General features: G+C 38.6%; 1 protein-coding gene across 1 annotated transcript in view; it reads right to left on the reverse strand.

Moving 5' to 3' along the window:
* Window positions 1-985: 985 nt before the first annotated feature.
* bckdhb (branched chain keto acid dehydrogenase E1 subunit beta) overlaps window positions 986-13698 on the reverse strand; it is a 70482-nt gene continuing 57769 nt past the window's right edge. The window contains exons 9-11 of the mRNA XM_065246378.2: window positions 13167-13253; window positions 4277-4424; window positions 986-2239 (exon numbers count right to left, since the gene is read on the reverse strand). Coding sequence (XP_065102450.1) covers window positions 4284-4424; window positions 13167-13253 — 228 coding nt within the window. The 3' untranslated portion in view covers window positions 986-2239; window positions 4277-4283. The remainder of the gene's footprint in view (window positions 2240-4276; window positions 4425-13166; window positions 13254-13698) is intronic.

Genomic DNA, 13698 nt, shown 5'->3' on the forward strand with positions numbered 1-13698 from the left:
CTTAAACTCGAATTTGTTGTTAAAAAGGAGATTTAAATGAGACTTAGAAAAACATTACTGGTGTGCATTCTGAGACAAAACAATAGCGCTGATATATTTTAAGATTTGTTAGGGTAAATTATTTTCAGATAAACATGCATTTTAGTCTGAGACTAGATTTAAGCCTTGTCTGTGAAATCGGGCCCTAGATTATTAGATGTGACATATGATGCATTGTAAGCCTATCAAGAAACTTCATACACAAGAGACAAAAGACAGATTTCACAGTGAGACAGCATTTATAGCATTTAAACTTGTCTATAAATGCTCATTTTGCTCGGGTATGTTTTGAGTTTTATAGTGGAAACAAATTATTTTTTAACCCATGTTAAAAGTCAAGAATAATTAGATTGTTGCTGTAGCTCATGTTCCCAGTTACAGGAACTAAACTTTACTTGTTCGGTCAAATGTCACTTCATTTTATATAAATAAAGAGCAATCCATGATTAACTTTCAATAATCAATTATTTCTTTAAGTGAAAAAATGAATGCTTGTGGTTCTTCTTTCAGTGGCTTGCTATCAAATATCAGCCATGAAAAAATCATCATACATAGAAATAAAGTTGTCATTTTCCAGGGCAAACAAACCTACATTTACAGCAAATCTAATGAGTTACGTGTGATATTACACAATGTTCTGTACAGTAGATGATTCGTTTTTCCCTGACAGTAAAGAACTGAAATGTCTGTAAGTTTGACGTGATTAAATGCCAAACAAGCGTACATGCTGCTCAAGGTGTTTTTGTGTAATTCAATCCAGCAGAGCAGATTCACTGGTTCGGCCTTGAATGTTTATGTTAAACATGACCAGAGATGAACTACAAAACCAAAAGACATTTCTGAGAAGATGAAAACAATTTCTGCACAACAACGATGTCATTTGAACTCCCAATAAATAATAGCAAGAATTCATCTCAAAACGAAAAAATCATAATACAACAACAGAAAAATCACAAACCAAATTTATTGAGACTGTAGAGACAAGAGATTATTATTCGTATGACTGCTTCTTTACATTCTGTGTGTTTTCTTTGGGTGCCATTGTTGTTTTTCCACCCAATTTCATGAAAATTTCTGCATTTTGTCCAGCAACATAATTTTAATGGTCACACTTAAACACCACTTCAGACATTGTAAAACTCTAAAGAGGGCTGATAAGTAGTTGCAAAGTTACTTATAATCAGTCAAATGTCTAAAGTGGACTATCGAAATAAAGTCTTAGCATTTTTGCTTTATTTTGCATTTATTGCAAGTGTTGATTTTTCGCTTTTCTTGTATTAACTTGAATTTGTTTTATTAATACATGAAACAATCAAGCTAAACATCAGCTTGTATAAACCTCCAAAGTAGCAGCAGTTTTCGTCAGTGTTAATGTGCTTACATAACTGACAAAGTTATGTTTTTAACTTTAACATGTAACTAATTGTAGGTCATGAGCTTTCTTGTTTGTATGGTATTGAACTTCACCTGACTTTAGAGGACTGTCGAAAAGAGTTCATGGAGCAATTAATCTTTCAGAAAGTCCACAGATCAGCACTGAAGGTCTGTTCGTCTACTGCCTATCCCATAATGCACTGGTTAGCAGCAATAAACAGACTTCCATATAATTACAGATGGAGTATTTCACACAATATTTCTGTGTGCAACATAACATTGATTAAGTTTGATGCTACTGAAATGAAATGTGAACATTAAGTGAAAAGTGTTATGTGCCTGACTCTAGATCATTCAAACTGATGCTGCTGTTTAAATGTAGACATATTTAGATTCGGATCAATTCAGATTTATTCAATTAACCCAAAGATTTTTTGGGGATGGTAAGTCACTATAAAACTACAGTTAGAAAGAGAAACACTGGATCACACCATAAACCCGGCCCTTTAATTATTAGACCCCCAATTAAGTATAATAACAAAACCAAGATGGTCACACTATATGTAACAGCAATATTACAGACAATCAAAGACTAGACTCAACAGCAAAACACCCATCTGATGTCTGCATGTTAATGTTCATGAACCCTGTTGATTCTCCAGATACAGATCTATGATGTTCTCTGGAATCTCCCCCCAAAAAATGACAGCTTGTCTGGAAACGTGGTCCCATCTACAAGTAGCAACTTAAACAGTGATGTTGAGATTATTGTTGTCTGGTCTGTCCACGTATCAAGAGGAGACGTCCATGATCTTAATGCTGTCATCTGTAAATGAAAAGAGGAAAATGTTTGCTCAAGTGCTTAAAAACGACCACATGCACTGCTGGATTAGTTTTGCAAACAAAATTCCTGACAATAAATACAGTAATACAAACTAAGCCAAATATCAAATTGCCCGACTTTCACTGACTAAAAAGCTGAATTACCATGACCTACTGTATGTCCGGGATTTCATGAGCCTGGATAATACAGCGTACGCCGTGAGTTTATACCACTGATCTATATAAATGACTGGATTGCGCATGACGTCACATTTGTGAAGCCACCGCGCCGCCATGTTGGTATACCCAAACTTTCTATTAAATCAATGGACATTTTCAGATTTTAATGATAAAACATCACTTTACTAGTCTCTGTTTTTATTTCTGAAGTGTCCCTGTACATTATTATAACGCAAACGTCCTAAGCATGTACATAGTTATTTACTGAAACTTGTACATTTTGCTTTTTAAACAGTTATAATACATACATCTTCATTACAGTATCAGATCAGCGGACAGATCGCAGCATATTTAGTATTCATGACAAACGTGCTCATTCTGAAATCGAAATAATTAAATAATCATGCTTTGTACCGTATGTGCATGCAATAATTTCCTGGTTTTGTAATTATCTAAAATTACAAGTTACTTAAACTTATTTAGAGAAATAACGCTGACCGTGTAGCTGAATGTCAAACAAAACTTTATTTATACCCGTGTCATTAACAAATGCAACAGACACACTCACATTAACGGTGAGTTGTTGTAGAAATATCCATATTTAAAACTTTATTTATGAAAATAAATACCTTCCGGTAGCGCCGCCATCTTAGTCGCGTTCGCATTCAGGATGAGAGCTTACGCAGCCTACGGAGGCTACTCTGCTGCTGCTTTGTGCCCCCGCCCTCCGAATTTGTCATCCGTCACTAAGAAAAGTGCGTACACTACGCTAATACTCTCTCCTGAATACAGAGGAGTCTAAGATGGCGGCGCTACCGGTAGGTATTTATTTACATTAATAAAGTTTTAAATATGGATATTTCTACAACAACACCGCGCGGATTACCCTCAGAAGACCTTTGTTTATCATCCTGGAGCCGTTTGGATTTAATTTGTGAAGGATGGACGCACTTTTTTTGGACTTGAAGGTCGTGGACTATGGGTGGACTCCGTAACATTACATTTAATCAACTGAAAGATCTAAAACATTTTCTAAAATATCCGACACTGTGTTTGTCTGAAAAACGATGGACATATGCAACTTGGATAGCTTGGGGGTGAGTAAATCATGGGTTTAATATCATTTTTGGCCGAACTATTTCTTTAACAGTTAATTTACAATTTAACAATTTAATTATCCTAAAAATAAATCTTGTGTAACTGATAAGCTGTAAAGCGGGTAAATTTTGATCATGATTTTGAATGTAAGTCAAAGATGCCCTCTGCCGGTTGGGTATACCAAGATGGCCCCCCGAACTCTGCGCTGGCTTCACCTCACGCTGTTACGTTAAACGTTCTATTCGCAATCCAGTCATTTATATAGATCAGTGGTTTATACCAAAAATAAGCTTTGATGCCTGAAATGAGTAAAAAACCGGCTGTTTAGATTGTAGTGTTACTTGAAATCAGTGGAGCCCTGGACCCGGAAACGGCATTCCTTACGTCACAATTTAACAACTGGATAAATGGAAACAAAATTTTAATCGACAAACAAAAATCCCTGATATTCCATGACTTGGACAAAAAAATATAAAACTCCCTGATTTTCAATGTCTAATTAGATCTTTTAACTCTTTCCCCACCAGCGTTTTTTTTAAAAAGCGTTGTCTTTTGTGTCCATACAGGTTTTGAAGGAAATAAGACTAAATGATGAAAATTGTTCTTGCTAAAATAACTGTTCATCTATTTAAAAAGGCTGCTTTCCTGCTTTCCCAAAGTCATCAAAGCTTCACTGAATAAAAACTCATTCAATAGGGGTACTGTAGGAGTACAGCAGAAAATAATTTATTAATTTATTTATAAAAAGAAAAAAAACCCATACCTGAGCTTCAGTAGTTGATCATACGCTTGACAGCATCAAAGCACTTCCACTTGTCTGGGATGTAGAAGGGCTCAAAGATATGAGGGAACGGTGTGTCATACCCACAGACTCGAGTAATGGGCGCTTCTAAATTAAGGAAACACTCTTCCTGCACAAAACACACATGACATTTCAATTAATATATTTTGATGGAATGGAAATGTATTTTACAGTGTTTACATTGTGTAAGAAATTTCAAACCCTGTTAAAGTTTTCATTTAATTTACAACTTTCACACTGATCAACACATTACTTAATTTATGATCAACACATAAATTGTATTTATGAAAAATTTCAATCTGGCTTCAAGTCTTAACTTCTAAAAGTGGGGGGTTGATGCTATTTCATGCATTCTGAATTCTGATTTTTGAACATGGTAAACTGTTACATATCATGGACCCCTTAATCCTTTTATGGGCACTTCCCTCAGAAAAGCACGCCCACACGTCAATCAGAGTGAGAGCGAGGACGCTCATCATTAGCATTGTTTCTTTGGGTAGAAGTCAGAAGCATCACTGCACGCAACAACTTTGGTATGTTTCAAAAATCAATAACGGCATATATTTACAATATTCAGCTTTCCAAGTAACCCTGTCTTAAACAACAGTGGACGCTGTTTGCTTTTTCCCGAACAGCAAGGAAATTTATGTTTGTTCGCTGCATTTCGGAGACGATTGCTTTACAAACAAGTCAGTTCGACTTTGGATTTGCCAATCGTTAACAACTGAGTTATGGAGCGGTCCCAACGTTAAAAAGAACCAGTTCAGGAGTCTGAACCACAGGCGGTAAGTAAATCAAAATCTAATCTCAAGTGTTTTGCAATCAGCTCATATATAATGTAAACAACGTTTGCTTCACTTTCAAGGACTTCTGTGGAACTCCTGCTGTGGACAGACAGATCTCAAGTTAGGTTGCATGCGAATCAGGCCATGCATACATCTGGCTTTATTCAGTCACATCAGGACATGAACAGCGTTGTTTTTAAGCCGTTCCAGTGTCGCATTGGGTTCATTTAAAATAAATGTTCTCACAAGTTGCACATGATTTGCAGACTTCACAAGGCTTTATTTGGACCCTCTAATCTTTAAGTTCTTCAGGAGCTGTGGCAGCGACAGCGATGTTGCCACCAGCGTGCTTCACACTGAAGATGCACAGCGTCTGGTTTTCACCAAACATGTCGTTTAGTTTCATAGCCAAAAAGCTGAGTTTTGGTCTCATCAGACCACATAACCAAATGCATTCTGGCAAACTAAAGCAGACATGTCACTTTAAAAGTGGCTTCTCGTTGGCGTTCTCCCATACAGCTGTGAGCGGTGAAGCACCAGGCCACTGAGCGCTCCTGGTGGCCTCAGCGTCTCTTGCACGATCGATTCATTTTTAAGGACAACCTGCTGCATATTAGTGTTTGGATTGGACTTCGATGTGCCGTACCACACAACGTTTGCGCTTAAGGACACAAAATTGTTGCTGAAAACCTGCTGTCTCGCACCTGGTAAGGTTACTCCAAGTATTATAGAGCTACACTTTTAAATGAAGCAGCATGACAAGGCTCAAAGCAGAACAACCCATGTGGGAGTTCGACAAACCCAATTCCAAATGATAAAAGACTTCGCTTGTTTTCAAAACTGATGCTGAACCATCAAAACTTGCGCATCAGGAAACGCTTAGAGGGGTCTAATGTTTCTTCTGACACGCAGCCAACCTAAATTCTACACTGTAAGGCAACACCGACTATTAATGGGCCATCTTTGGCTTTTCCGTTTCCAAATGCATACAAGGAAAACGCGCGTGCCAAGCATGAAACATCTCGCACTTTGGGCGAACTTCTAGGTCTTCTGAAGTGGCTACAAAAGAGCGTCAAGCTTCATTGAAATGCTGGGTGATTGTCATATATGACGGTCTGCATAAACACAAAAATGTGTTTCAGATTTGCACGCAGAGGCACGTTCCAGCTCTGGAAAGCCGGAGGAGATCTGGCGATCCGAAGCAGGTCCTCGGATGTTTCGACTCGGTCCCTGCGGTTGGGCTCGATGCGCCTCCCAGTGGTCAAAGCGGTTTGACGGACCTTCTGCTATCCAGGTGACGGACTGACGGCTGATGCTCGACCTACAGCTTATCATTAATTTGGGATTGTATGAGGCGAGATGTAGCTAATGTTTTTAGTGCCTACAAATAGTTTTGTCTACACGTGATGTGTCTGAATGATAAAACTCAGTGTGGTTTATGATCACTGGAGTGCGTTTCTAAAGGACACATAAGGACATCTGCCATGAGACTAAACATAAAATTGGATCGACCATGTTTATTTATTTCTGCATCCTCACTTTTTATGATCTTCAACTTAATATTTTGTGCATATATGGTAGTTTATACTTTAATAAAAATTGATTCTGCAGAGTAAAGGGGAATGAGTATTTGAAATGAAGTGAATTCAGTATCTGGTGTAAGCTACAGGGAGTAACACTGGCAAGAGTCACAGTGAGAAATGACTTTCATTTCAGAGTCTTCATCACACGAAGCTAACAGTTGGCTTCAAAAGATTAAGTCGTCCTTGTTTGGTTTTGCAGCTGTTTGGACGAGGCAACAGAAATAGTTTTAAGTGATACAGATAGTATATGATGACAGTTGTGATTTTTTGGCTGAACTAATCTTTTAACAAATTACATTCTGAACGTTGACGTCAAAGTCATTTGCGGGGTAATCTGCAGATCCAGATTTAAACTGGGCCGCTTTCATGTTTTCAGCAGCGATTTTTGAGTAATTGGCTGATCTTGGGCCAGAATGTTAAAAAACATGTGTTAATGAGTCAAGTTACACAGAACAGCAGATAAACACAAACTCGCTTTATTCAAAACAATTTATGCCTAAATATACAAGCGGTGAAGTTATTTTCTTCTCCATTACTCTCCTGGGGGCCTGACTCACCACGGACTGAACTCCGAGTCAAAAACCGTTCGGCTTTTTCCCTTCGGCTCTGCAGCCAGGGGTAATTTTATGTCATTTAATATTTAGTTCCACAGCAGACGTTCACCTGCCAACCTGCCATATGTCCACAGAAGAGCACTGACCGAATTTGTCCGAGACCATACACAGACTACAGAAAGAACAAACCTCAAAATACTCTTACTGGAAATGTAGGAGAAAAGAAAAGTACAGTCTAAAGCCACGATGAACTGTAAACGTCTGTACCCTTTCATTTAAACTAACATTAATGTTTATATGTGCAGTGCATCATTACGTGAAATATATTTACCTGTAAATGTCTGAATATTGACTGATATATGAACAGATGTGTATGTATATTTACTGTATGCATGTACCAAACAACACTTAACTACAATACTTTATGGATATAAGCATAAAAGAACTTGATTACATTTATTGATTTGTGGAACACCCATTTAAAAAAAACATTCAACTAAATAAAAACAACAGTTACAGCCTAAATGTAAAAGATAATAAGGTTAACACACACACGCTTGCACGCACATGCATTCCAGAGGAATCTGGCTGTTTTATTCGCACAGACACACACACACACACAGGGAAAATATCCATTATTATTCCAACTATTCCATCGAGTTGTCCAGGAATGGGGAGATCTACCTGAAAAATATCCCTATTCCAGTCCTTGAATAACAGGATCGTTTCTCCTTTCCAGGTCTGAGGTTTTGTGAGATCCTCTCAGTGCCGAGTTCAATCAGTTCATCTGATCTGATGTTAAAATATTGGGCTGTTATGGACGGTTGCCAAGACATTGTGGTTGATAAGGTATTTTAGATGGGCTGTTGCTAGGGATCCAGGGGGTCAAAAGACCCCTCCATAACCCCATTCACACAGACCTTTGGTCCCAGAAAATACCCATAAAATTGCCAGACAAGCATCTGTGTGAACACAAACACGTCCCGTATATCTTCTGGGATCGTTGCCGGAAAGAGGACCTAGTCAGATACATGGAAAACCCTCTGTGTGGACAAGAAGCCGAAACAATGCCGTAATGGGCGTGTCGTAGTGAAGTTGGCAACATGAAGTTGGTTCAACTCTTTAAAATGAGGGATTTACAACATTTACGACGAGAAATGTCAGCAAACTGGACTGATGCAGATATCAGGTAAGTTAGCTCGTCACTTACTGCATTGAAACGGAGATCATTCAGCAGCATAAAAGAATATCGCGTCACGTGCTCATTTGAGCTATAATAAACGAAAATACCCGCGCATCATCCCAACAAGATATATCTCAAAATGCGGGTTTAATTGCATATAAACAATCACGATGAGAAATGTCTGAAAACTGTATCAAAGCAGAGATCAGGGAGATCATGGTGATCATTCACCAGCATAGAACTGTGCATTCACGCGCTCCTTTATATTCTTATCATAAACAAAAATGCACGCGAGAGGTTTCTGGAGAGAGAAATAATAAATAATATCCAAACTTCAGACGCTGCGTAGATGAGAGGGCGGGACTTTCAACAGGTCACGTGTCTTTCTGGGACCATCAGATGCCGGGTAATCATGGCAGTGTGAATGAACAAAAAATCTAACGATCCTGGAAAAATCCAGGATGCATTTTCCTTGTATTTTCCGGAATGTCTGTGTGAAAAGGGCTCATGTCTTTCAGATAAAATGGCATTTAAAGTAACACTCCACTTTTTTTAAACTTTAGATTTTAATGTTTTGGAATCCATTCAGCTGATCTCCGGGTCTGGCTGTACCATTTTTTACATAGCTTAGCATAATCCATTGAATCTGATTAGACCATGAACATCGCATTCAAATATGACCAAAGAGTTTCAATATTTTTCCTATTTAAATGTTGACTCTTCTGTAGTTACATCATTTCCTAAGGACCGACAGAATATTAAAAGTTGCAATTTCTCTATTGAAAGCTACCAAGCAGGGGACTATTTTCGGGCGTTGAGTAATATCATTGCGCCTCCTTCAGCCATGTTGCGGTAGCAAAGTCCTTGATTATTATGCCAGAATAAGCATAATTGTCCGTCGGTCTTAGTACACGATGTAACTACAGATGAGCCACGTTTTAAATAGGAAAAAATCGAAACTCTTTGGTCATATTTGAGTGCAATGCAAAATGGTCTCATCAGATTCAATGGATTATGCTAAGCTATGCTAAAAGTGCTAGCGCCAGACCCGGAGATCGACTGAATGGATTTCAGTAAAACAATAAAATGAGCCTATTTTCAAAAAAGTAAAATGTCCCTTTAAATACTGTTCTATACATTATTTCTGAGTTTGAGGTGGGATTAACCCAAGAACAAAATTTTATGTATTTTCAAAGCACCAACTGATATCAAACGCAGTCTTTTGTTTGATACAATACACACAGTTTTGATGCTCTTTAAAGGTGACATTTCACAAAACTTTAAGATGTAAAATTAATCTGGTGTTCCGCATATGTGAAGTTTAAGCTTTAAAATACTATATAGATAATTTATTATGTTAAAATTAAGGGGTGGTATTATGCCCTTCTGACATCACAAGAGGAGCCAAATTTCAATTACCTGTTTTTTTCACATGCTAACATTTACTAGGTTGATAGAAGCACTGAGGATCCAATTATAGTACTTAAATGTTAAAAAAGATCATGAAATTTCCCCTTTAATGCGGCCTGAAGTGTGTGACAGGACTAAAACGCATCAAAGTTGGAGGTAGGATATTGAAACTGGAATATTCCCACCTCTGACATGATCTCAAATGCAGCATTACTTATTTTCAGTAAAGCGGTTTGATTTTTTTGCCTTTATTACTGTATGCTAGGAAAAATATCCACCCATTTGCTAAGATGAAAAAAACACCACACACTTGCTCAATCTGCTTCATGATTTGAGGCTTCATTCATGTCTGTAAACATGAATATGATAATTTATAATATAAAACATATATTAATATACCCTACATATAAGTCATCAAAAATGACGCTTGCTTTAGAAAACAAAACTGCAGAACTGCAGAAATGGCGGGTTGTGTTGAGAGTGTTGGGCTATGGGTGTTTTTGTAGGGATGGCATATCCATTGTCACTGTTGCTGTAGACGTTACCAGCCTGACCACGACCAGCACGCTGCTGAAATCCTTGTCTAAAAGTCGTTTCCGTTCAATGTCATTATCTCGGCACAACTGACTGACTCATCCCTCCTCGAGCGCTGCCCTATGTGCCAACCTCACTGACACGCACACGCAGGTGCTAAACAAACGTTGACGTCAATGGAAACGTGACTGATGTTTGCACTCAAAGACTCGCTCTCCATTTATGCATGGATGAATCTCTTGATAACATTTCCATCGTCGGCAAGCTAACACTCCAGATACACATGCATGTGCATCTATGTACACCAACGTCAATTTCTGCTAAACTGAAATGGATGCAAGACACTTTGCCTGTAACCCTGACCCCCGGCAGAAATCTGGATTATTTTACATTCTTTTCCACCAGACAGACGTATGATTCATTGCCCATTAGAAATACCAATAAAACACAGTGAAGGACAGCAAGGCTTGGTCACGTGTTTCTTACCATCCATTAAAAAAAAACAAGTGACGTAAGTTTAGGGTTGTATTCACGTTAAAGCATATGTTGGGGAGCCACATTTGTTTGACGTCAGAGTTTGCTTTGTTGGTGCGAAATGCTGCTTTCTGAACAAGACCAGTCGCAAATCATTTCCTGTGGACTCCTGTATGGTTTATGAATTAAATGAATGAATTAACTTGCATAATGAGCCTTTCAGGCAGGAAGGTGAGAGGAAACTCAAAGAAAGAAATTTACTTTTTTTTGTTTTGTGGTTCATTTCAATTATAGCTAAAAATATAATCCAAACAAATAAGGGTCAAGGCACATTTTGAGGGTCATTTCTGTATACCTATATAAACACACACATTATACACTCACCTAAAGGATTATTAGGAACACCATACTAATACTGTGTTTGACCCCCTTTCGCCTTCAGAACTGCATTAATTCTATGTGGCATTGATTCAACAAGGTGCTGAAAGCATTCTTTAGAAATGTTGGCTCATATTGATAGGATAGCATCTTGCAGTTGATGGAGATTTGTGGGATGCACATCCAGGGCGTGAAGTTCTCGTTCCACCACATCCCAAGATGCTCTATTGGGATGAGATCTGGTGACTGTGGGGGCCATTTTAGTACAGTGAACTCATTGTCATGTTCAAGAAACCAATTTGAAATGATTCGAGCTTTGTGACATGGTGCATTATCCTGCTGGAAGTAGCCATCAGATGATGGGTACATGGTGGTCATAAAAGGATGGACATGGTCAGAAACAATGGTCAAGTAGGCCGTGGCATTTAAAGATTCCCAATTGGCAATAAGCGGCCTAAAGCGTGCCAAGAAAACATCCCCCACATCATTACACCACCACCAGCAGCCTGCCCAGTGGTAATAAGGCATGATGGATCCATGTTCTCATTCTGTTTACACCAAATTCTGACTCAACCATCTGAATGTCTCTCAACAGTTATTGAGACTCATCAGACCAGGCAACATTTTTCCAGTCAATTTTGGTGAGCTCGTGCAAATTGTAGTCTCTTTTCTTATTTGTAGTGGAGATGAGTGGTACCCAGTGGGGTCTTCTGCTGTTGTAGCCCATCAGCCTCAAGGCACAACCTGTGTTGTGTTGTGGCTTCACAAATGCTCTGCTGCATACCTCGTTTGTAACGAGTGGTTATTTCAGTCAAAGTTGCTCTTCTATCAGCTTGAATCAGTCGGCTCATTCTCCTCTGACCTCTAGCATCAACAAGGCATTTTCACCCACAGGACCGCTGCATACTGGATGTTTTTCACTTTTCACATCATTCTTTGTTAACCCTAGAAATGGTTGTGCGTGAAAATCCCAGTAACTGAGCAGATTGTGAAATACTCAGACCGGCCCGTCTGGCACCAACAACCATGCAATGCTCAAAATTGCTTAAATCACCTTTATTTCCCATTCTGACATTCAGTTTGGAGTTCAGGAGATTGTCCTGACCAGAACCTCACCCCTAAATGCATTGAAGCAACTGCCATGTGATTGGTTGATTAGATAATTGCATTAAAGAGAAATTGAACAGGTGTTCCTAATAATCCTTTAGGTGTGTGTATACATACACACACACACACACACAGTCCCGTGTGTTTGTGTGTGGCCGTCGTGCGCACTGTTTGCAAAAGCTTAAAGGAGTCACTCGCGTCTGGAGAGAAGTTTCAGTGACAGGCGTGAGTAAATAAGGTTTTAGATGTCCCGTTTGCAATCATGTCATTTACAGTATAAGAATAGCGCGTAAAATATGATGCCTTGTGTGTTTGTGTGTGTGGGCATCACGTCGTATTGTTTGTTGGAAGCACCAGAGTCACTCGCTTCTGGAGAGAACTTTCAATGACAGGCGCGAGTAAATAAGGATTAAGATGTTTGGTTTGCTGCACTCAGTTCAGCAACACGAAATCACAGCACTGAGTGCAGAAACTGGATGAAACATTGAGTGTCTATTGACTGTGGGGCGTGAACTATGCATGTGGATCGTCTCAGCTCTTTTACTTGTTAATGGTGCAGGGCTGTGGCAGACAGTACGTCTCCCTACTCTTATACAGTCAACAGCGAATAAGAATGGATTTTTTTAAAGAAAATAGACTAATCCTCTAACAAAATGTATAATTATTGCTATCGAATGATATAAAATTTTAGATTGATCACCCAGCCCTATTAGTAATTCAAATCTTTAAACTCTCTGCCTAATAACAACTTTTTAACTTCTCTCTTAAATATTTAGCTCCACCATGTTTACCACCTGGCCTCATTCTGATACAAAATAGCAACCTTTTATTGTCCTTTCTTACCTGAACCGCAGAACTGATCTCAGCAGCAAATCCTCCTGTGACTGGAGCTTCATGACTGATGAGAAGGCGACCAGTTTTCACCACCGACTGCAAGAAAACAGATAAAGAGCTGGTTTGTTTTTTAATTCGCACAACAACAAATATCTTACAACAACAGGGTCAATCTATTTCATGAAAATTGTAACAATTTATTAGGTGCTCCTTTAGTTTAACTAAAGCAAGTAGAGCATTGTGTTAGCGGCACAAAAGTCATTGAGTTTAATTCTGTGGGAACACACATACTGATTTAATGTACGGTACCGCTTGAATGCATTATAAATCACTTTGAAGAAAAGCATCTGCCAAATGTACAAATGTGTGACGTGTACACCTAACACTGATAATGTTTAACCCCAGCACCTTTGCCACAGTTAATGTTGTTGCAAAAATTTGAATGTTTTCATGTTTTGAGGTGAAGAGGATCTATTACAAGTGAACCTGGCATTGGAGCGGATGTCAGTTGTCTATCTGGCAAGCTTTTAATTTCATTTCT

Source organism: Paramisgurnus dabryanus, chromosome 13 (genome assembly GCF_030506205.2).
Source record: "Paramisgurnus dabryanus chromosome 13, PD_genome_1.1, whole genome shotgun sequence".
In the NCBI taxonomy this organism is placed as follows: domain Eukaryota; kingdom Metazoa; phylum Chordata; class Actinopteri; order Cypriniformes; family Cobitidae; genus Paramisgurnus; species Paramisgurnus dabryanus.